Here is an 8,451-nt window from a genome sequence, read left to right as displayed (position 1 = left end):
AAAGTTGAAAAGATAAAGTTTTATGACACTAAAATTATTGTGCCGTATAATTGTTATTGAGTGTTCTTGTTACATGGAATAAATGAAGTTATTATACTTATGTTCTCTAACAGAATCATTCTTTATCAAAAGAAAATCATATATTTTCGTTAAGGAAGAGGTTTATATTTTTTGAAAAAAAAGGGAAAAAACCAACAGCGAATTATTTTACGCAGTAATATTTGGAAATGAAAACTAGTTTTAACATAGTAATAATCTTCAATCTCTAAAGTTTTTTTTTTAAAATTATTAAATAAATTGTTGAAAAAGCTGTTTGATTTTTAAATGTTATCTGGTGAGAACTTACGGGGTTTCTAGTGAAGTAGTCAAATAAATACACCTACGTGTTGTTTCATATATCACATATAGCAGCAGATGGTGACGTGCGTCAATCTAGGCCGTCACTTCGATTACACGTTACGTTAACAGTATTTAAATATTGAGTTTAGTTTATAAACTGACTAAATATAAATTAAACTGTATAAACGTATAAACGTATAAACATAATTTTGTTTTGATATCTTTATACATTTTGTAAATTGTTATAACTTGTAAATAAATTATAAATACTTACAAAATATATTTTTAACTGAAACAAAAATTTAGCTCATTGCAGATTAAGATGTATAAATGCAATTACCAAGTTAAGCTAATTTAATTTATTTTAGAAGTGTTTAATTAATTATTTAATTAATGTGTTATTGATTACGTTATTAATTATACAACGAAACATGAGCATGTCTTTGAGAGTTTTGTAAGAAAAACAGTGGACGAAGTTAAATGATTTAAAAATAAAAAGAAATTGGAATATTGTAGGAGGAGAAAAATTTATTTTTGGAGTAAGATTATAGGAGAAGATGAAATGCAGGAGAAATAGTAGCTGGAAATGGAAATGGCGAGAAAGAAAAGGGTTTAGGAGAGAGGTCCCACAGTGTTGAAGCCACGCGGCAACTCGACGATGATAATCGCAATTACGATGCAGAATCCTTCTAAACTCCAAAAACATAGTAACTACATTTAATTTAAATTTAGTTGATTTAGTTGAAAGGAAAATGGATAATTTATTTATTTATTTGTGAGTGGCAGCGTGATAGACACGGAAACTGAATATTGGTAAGGCCCATGGCCCAAAAGCCCATTACGTCGCTTCCCTAACAAACCCACCCGTCTTCCTAGTTGCTTCCCTCGTTCACAGACTCTATAAAATGGAGATTACGTTCATGCAATTCTCGCCCAGTCGCACCTTCGTAGAAGCCTTATTTTTCCTCTCTCTACGTTCCTAATCTGTAACTCCTTCAAATACTGTTTCAGCTTTGTAGTCTGTGTCCCTCCCCCGTTTGCGGTATTCACTCCCCTATTTTCTGCATTACAGTTTTAGATCTCTCTCTCGCACCAGATCTGGTGCAAGGGGTGGGTTGTGCTCACCAATTGTGTGAATCTTGCTTCTGAGAGGTAGGCGTGGGGATACCGGAGTCTTTTCGGGAAGGAAGAGAGGGGACTCTCCATTTTCAATAGATCTTCCACTGTCTTCTTTTGAGGGGGAAGCCGGGGCCTCGGCCTCGGCGGCTATCAAAGCCCCCACCTTCACAGCCCTATCAACAAAACCCTAACCGTATTCTTTTCTTTTTTTCCCCTTTTTTATATTAATTTTCTAATTCATTTTGATCGTCGCCGCCACAAGAGATGCCTGCCCTGGCTTGTTGCGTGGATGCTGCAGCACCCCCCGGCTATGCATTTGCCGGTGACATCTCTTTTCCGGCGCCGGTCGCGTTTACCGACGTTCCTCTGTCTACGACAGACGACAACACCAGCCATTGGTCGCCGTCCCTCTCCGCCGCTCTCTACAACGTCGACGGATGGGGCGGTCCCTACTTTGCCGTCAACGCAGCCGGAAACATCTCGGTGCGCTCCCACGGGTCTGCCACCCTGTCGCACCAGGAGATCGATTTGCTGAAGATTGTGAAGAAGGCCTCCGATCCCAAATCTCTCGGTGGTCTGGGCCTTCAGCTTCCCCTCATTGTCCGTTTCCCTGACGTTCTCAAGAACCGCTTGGAGTGCCTTCAGTCGGCGTTTGATTACGCAATCCAGTCCGAGGGTTACGGTTCTCATTACCAAGGAGTTTACCCGGTGAAATGCAACCAGGACCGGTTCGTGGTCGAGGATATCGTCAAATTCGGTTCTCCTTTCCGGTTCGGTCTCGAGGCAGGGTCCAAGCCGGAACTCCTTCTGGCTATGAGCTGTTTGTGCAAAGGCAACCCTGACGCGTTGCTAATATGCAACGGCTTCAAAGACGCGGAGTACATTTCTCTTGCCCTGGTCGCCAACAAGCTGGCTCTCAACACCGTGATTGTTCTGGAGCAAGAGGAGGAGGTTGATTTAATCGTTGATTTGAGCAAGAAGCTTTGCATTAAGCCCGTGATTGGGTTGCGTGCGAAGCTCCGAACCAAGCATTCTGGCCATTTTGGTGGGACTTCAGGCGAGAAGGGCAAGTTTGGTCTGACAACCGCTCAGATTCTTAGGGTTGTGAAGAAGCTGGACCTAGCTGGCATGCTGGATTGTTTGCAGCTGCTGCATTTTCATATTGGTTCTCAGATTCCTTCGACAGCGTTGCTTGCTGATGGCGTTGGAGAGGCCGCGCAGATCTACTGCGAACTGGTTCGGCTCGGGGCGAACATGCGGGTCATCGATATTGGAGGTGGACTGGGCATTGATTACGACGGTTCCAAGTCGTGTGACTCTGATATTTCAGTCGGGTACAGTCTGGAGGAGTATGCTGCCGCGGTTGTTCACGCGGTTAAGTGTGTGTGCGATCGAAGGTCTGTCAAGAACCCTGTTATCTGCAGCGAGAGTGGAAGGGCCATTGTGTCTCATCAGTCGATCTTAGTTTTTGAGGCGGTCGGAACTAGCAGCACCGTCGGCGGAGCCTCTTCCGTATTCTCCTCCCCATATTTGGCGGGGGATCTGTCGGAGGATTATCGTTTTCTGTCGGAGGCGGCTTTTGGAGGGGATTATGAACGGTGTTTGGTGTACACGGAGGAGTTGAAGGAGCGATGCGTGGAGCAGTTCAAACAGGGGATGGTGTGCATGGAACAACTTGCAGCGGTGGATGGGTTGTGTGAGTTGGTGAGGAAGGCAGTTGGAGCTGGGGAATCTGTTCGGAGATACCACGTCAACCTTTCCGTTTTCACTTCCATTCCTGACGCGTGGGGCATTGAACAGGTGTTTCCTATCATCCCCATTCATCGTCTGGACGAGAAGCCTTCAGTGAGGGGTATTCTCTCCGATTTGACTTGCGACAGTGATGGGAAGATTGACAAATTTATCAACGGGGAGTCCAGTCTGCCGCTGCATGAAGTTGATGGAGGTGGTTACTATTTGGGAATGTTCTTGGGTGGGGCCTACGAGGAGGCGCTCGGTGGATTCCACAACTTGTTCGGCGGTCCCAGCGTTGTGAGGGTGTCGCAGAGCGACGGTCCTCACAGCTTCGCAGTCACGCGGGCCGTGCCTGGTCCATCATGTGGAGATGTTCTTCGAGTGATGCAGCACCAGCCCGAGCTCATGTTCGAGACTCTCAAGCACCGCGCGTATGAGTATGTCAGCCAAGACAATGCGGCGGTTCTGGCCTCTGGCCTTGCTCGCACTTTTGACAGGATGCCTTATCTGGTTCCCCTGTCTTCATTCGATGAAGCTGCCCTTCCCGCTTCCGATGAGGACGAGGGCGTCCAGTGGTCTTATTAGGCTCGTGTTTGCTTGAAATGGGTTTCGCATTCTCATCCATTTCTGTCTGTTCGTGTTGTTTGTTTGTTGTCGTTCGTACGTTCGTGGTGGTCGTCGAGCACTTCAATTTTTTTTCTTCAGTTTTCCCTGTTTTTAGTTTAGCACAGGATGCAGGACAAGGACAGGTTCAGTCAGTTATTGTTTTCTGCATTTTGTTTCGAATCAAATGTCTATTACTTTCGCTCAAGTTCTAGAGTAACAAATTTTATTGTTGCCTTGCTTGTTATACTTAGAATAAAAATGTTCTGTTATGAACAATTTCCTTTCCTTTTCCCTTGGTTTTTTGGCTTATTTTTTGTTTTGTGGCTTGAGTTTAAACTGGCTTGATCGTGTGTGTGTGTGTGTATTGAGTGCTGTGAGGAAAGGCTAAATTTGCATGTTACCTCCTTCGTTCAAGATTGGGGTGCCGTGCTGCGTTTGTTGAATTCTTTGCGTGTGGGGTTGATTGGATGCTAGGCGTAGAGCTTTGGGGTTGTTTGGATTTTCTTATAAAAACATTATCGTTCACATGTTACTGTTACATTATGTCTGTTTCTGTAGCGTAGTCTTATAACTTGCTGTATAATAAGAAAGGTTCCAATGTTTTTAACGGACAGTTCATCATAATCCTTCATTCTTGCCCCCATTATTTTTCACTTTATTCAAAGTGCACTACGTCAACTTGTACAAGGTTGACCTCAATCAGACTTCTTTCTTTCTAGGACGGGAAAACATCAATTTCAATTTCCTATAACCATTTATTGCATTTAGTGTTAACCATGCCCTAAAAGTCAGTAACAGCGTTTGTTCAAAAGATCATTTACGAACATATTAAAAAAAAAAGAATCACATAATAGTTACTTAGTTGATATACTAAAGGTACTAGCAGATTGTCTTATCATATTTTGTTTGCTTTTCATTCGTTTACACCCAATACTACGTTTTTGTTCAGAAAAAAAGAAGGAAAGTTTGGAATTGATTTAATTTACTTGCATGGTTTCCTTAAGAGATAAATGTATTTATGATATTGGAGTGTTATATCTAGATGTGACAATATATAATTAAAAAAATACAATGTATGTTGACAGGTTGAATTGTTGACCCAGTGTAGAGCAGAAGATACACAATCCCACAATTCTTAGCGTTGAGGTGGAAGAAACTCGATTATATATGTTTGGTTGACAAGCTACTTAGAAGACATATAATCTCCTAGTCTTACGCGTTGAAAAGTGATAAGATTGAATCGTAAAGAAACTGGAAGACGTAAGTTGTGTTGGCAATTTACCATGCACTAACTCATTGCAGATATTTTCATTGTTGTTTCGTTACCACTTTGAAAGATTTCCCCCTACTTCACTAACGGTTATGGTACCATGACAGTGACCTACCACCACAATACTGCAAAAGCAAACCCTGCTCATTGAAACGGAATATTTGAGAAGGACTTTGCTCCATTCAATGTATGAAAAAACCCAGTCAATCAATCCTTTAGAAACAACCCACGAAAAAGTATTCCCCAAGGCTTCATCCACATAAAATCAAAGTATTATTGGTACTGCATGAATCACATAATGAAGAAAACACTGTACTGCTACTACAACAAATATAGTTATGCCGCTTCTTTTATCTGCTTCTCTCAACAAGCAACGTTCAAAAAACTTTATCAGGCTTCCGACACAAATCACATGCCAATGTTGCTACCCACATTTTATAATATTAAAAAAGAATTCCAAAAAAATTATTTGAAACTGAAAATTAAAACTCAACTACATAAATCCTTGTACCATTTTTTTTTCACTACTGCGACACGAATGTTCCCATGTTCTTAAATTTGTGTTGTCGGGGAAGATTTACAAATGCTCCCGGTGATTCAAATTGTTCATTCAGAAATGGAATGCCACTATTTTTTGTTTGTTGATTAGTTTAGTATGCATTGGGTAAGAATGAAGGGCTTATCCAGAGTTTAAGGTTTGTTGTGCACACACACACACTTCACACTTGGTCCTTTGTTTTATCCACGTGTTTTGTGTTGTTTATTATGTTCTTTCCGGTCCATGCATCGGACTTCAACACTATGCTTAGTCTTCTTAAAAGCAACAGCTCACGAAATATCTCCATCACAAGACAAAGAGATTGCCATCAAAAGATCATGCAGAAGCTCCATAGAAAGTGATACATTAATCAGGGTTTTCAATTAATATATTTATTATGTAATCCCTATACAGATTTTATATTTTTATTAGAGATTAAAAGATTTTTTATTCACTACCTTACTTTCACATATATAATATATTCGAGTTTGTTTTTGACTCGCAATTTAACCTTATATTTTTTATTTTCAAAATTTAAATAAATTTAAATAAAAATATTATGATATTTGATAAAAAGAAATATATACTCAAATCAAATAAAAGTTAATACTGCTTTATTTATTTATTTATTTACTTATTATTTTTTTTACTAATTGAAGTTTCGATCATTATGAATAATTAGTATTATATCAATAATCTTTAAGATATGATTTATATTTTTCAATTTGCGATATATAATAGTGTGGCATGTTATTATTTTGATTAATCAATTTTTAAAATATTGAAAACTAGGATAGAAGTTAAATTTATAATTTAGTTGATGTTAAAAGCATGTGAATTTGTGGAATGTTTTTAAAATAAAGGTAATTCATAAAGTTATTAGTTTTCTTTTTCTAACTCATATACATGAACGTGAATTTCTCTAGTGTATGTGGATGTATCACTTTCGCTTCTTAAAAGTTTCAAAAGTAAGTTCTTTAGACGTCTTTACTTTTTATTTGTTTTCCAAATGTATTCAAGAATTATACAAGTTCTTAAACATATCTTAAACTAAAAAATGCACATTTTTTTTTTCTTAAAGCACAAAAAGATGAAGCCAATAATTCCTTTTGTAGATAATATTTCTTTTTGAAGATTTTAGAAGCACATGAGATGCAATTGTTTAGAGGCATTAGCCACGGGAACGTTCAAGATTTTAAAGGAATAATAATAATAGGTTTGGAATATGAATGGAAGAGATATGTTCCATGTTCTGCATACACCACAGGAATAGGCATATTAGTGTGTTTATCTTTACCATTATGCATGGTGGCTTGGAAGATGAATAACAACTTTATGGAACCATTCATTGAGTTGACAAAATTAAAGTTAAACCCAAAGAATCTTTTAATCTGTTATGCTGTTTATGGCGGTGAGTTAATTTCCCATAAACTGCTTTCTGAATATTCTTTGTATATTATGCATGCACATGCTACATCTTTCTTCTTCTTTTCTTCTCTTCTCTTTTCGTCAATGTTTAACAGTAATAAGACTTTTACTTTACCCACTTTTCAAAGGTTTGAAAGTGCCCAATTTTAACTGAAACACCGGACGAGGATCAGATTCCACTTTCTACAATTTCAATTGGTTAACAGTTATCAAATGTTGCCATGTTACTCTTCATTTTTTATACCAAAGTGACACACACAATAGTCAAAGAACTACTTTACTAGGCAAGGTTTCATCTCATCTTAATATTTTTTTAAAAAAATGAGAAAATAAGAATATATATATTTAAGTGACTCCATTAGAATCTTTAAGAGTATTAATATTCTTTATCCTTATATAATATCTTCGAATTTATTTATAGGGAAAGTAATCGGCATTATTATTTTAATTGTTACATTATATTTCTTGCAAAATCAAGTTGTTAATTCATCATAATTCGTTGTACTTAGATTTCTTTTCCCAGTTATTTGGAACTTATCTTTACATTTCAATTACGTAAAAGAGTGATTCCACATTTAAAAAAAAAATTAATAAACATTATTTGGAATTGGAAGAGATTATTACGGATAAGTTTGTCAAAACATACTCCAAATGCATTTAAGTTAACACCGGTGTACATACAGGGGCATGTGTGTAGAGCTGTCAAAATAGGTTGGAACCTACAAGCCAATTCGGCTCACCACGGGTTCGGGCTGGGGTGGGTTAAATTTTTTTTACAAATTTTAATACGGGTTGATTTTTGACTCGGTTCATTTAGAACCTGGCTCATCTGGATTGAACCCGTGGTGAGCCGGGTTGACTCATCAACCCGCAGATAAAAAGGTCACACAAGTTTTTTTATTTATTTTGTATTAAGTTGAGCTTTACATTTGGGTCATGTTAAGTTGTTTTTTTATCCAACACATAAATAATTTATATATTTTTTTATTTTATTTTGTGTTTGGATTGTATTAAAGTTTATTTAGATTTTAATTAGAATTACAATTTAGTTTTGACCGAAAAAAATAAAAAAAATAAAATATTTTTTTTAATTAAGTGAACCCATAAGCCAATCTATTTAACCCACCAACCCGTAGTGGGCCGAGCCATGTTCGAATTTTTTTGGCTCGTTAAGAAGTGAGTCGGGTTGGGTTGGCTCACTAAATTATCAACCCGTGGTGGGTCGAGCTGGGTCAGACCGAGTTACCCGTTTTGACAGCTCTACCTGTGTGTACACATTTTTTAAATATACGTGATATTATATGATTATGTGATGATAATGTAATGTTATTAAGTTAAATATATAAAATAAAATTATATTTATTAAAAATAAAGCGAAATATATATGAAAAGATGAGAGAATAACTGTTGATAAATA

At 37.6% G+C, this 8,451-nt stretch overlaps 1 protein-coding gene across 1 annotated transcript; it reads left to right on the top strand.

The window, feature by feature from the left end:
* Positions 1 to 1,251: 1,251 nt before the first annotated feature.
* Positions 1,252 to 4,088, top strand: LOC114164567 (arginine decarboxylase). The gene has a single exon (XM_028049287.1). The coding sequence runs from the start codon at positions 1,723 to 1,725 to the stop codon at positions 3,775 to 3,777; it is 2,055 nt and encodes a 684-aa protein (XP_027905088.1). The 5' UTR covers positions 1,252 to 1,722; the 3' UTR covers positions 3,778 to 4,088.
* Positions 4,089 to 8,451: the final 4,363 nt, after the last annotated feature.

The sequence above is a fragment of the Vigna unguiculata genome, chromosome 9 (genome assembly GCF_004118075.2).
Source record: "Vigna unguiculata cultivar IT97K-499-35 chromosome 9, ASM411807v1, whole genome shotgun sequence".
NCBI lineage: Eukaryota > Viridiplantae > Streptophyta > Magnoliopsida > Fabales > Fabaceae > Vigna > Vigna unguiculata.
The sequence above is the reverse complement of the archived record's forward strand: the minus strand, read 5'-3'. Positions and strand labels throughout refer to the sequence as shown.

What these genes read in the sequence shown, in the direction of transcription:
- LOC114164567 (XM_028049287.1), top strand. Translation starts at nt 1,723, where the DNA reads ATGCCTGCCCTGGCTTGTTGCGTGGATGCTGCAGCACCCCCCGGCTAT.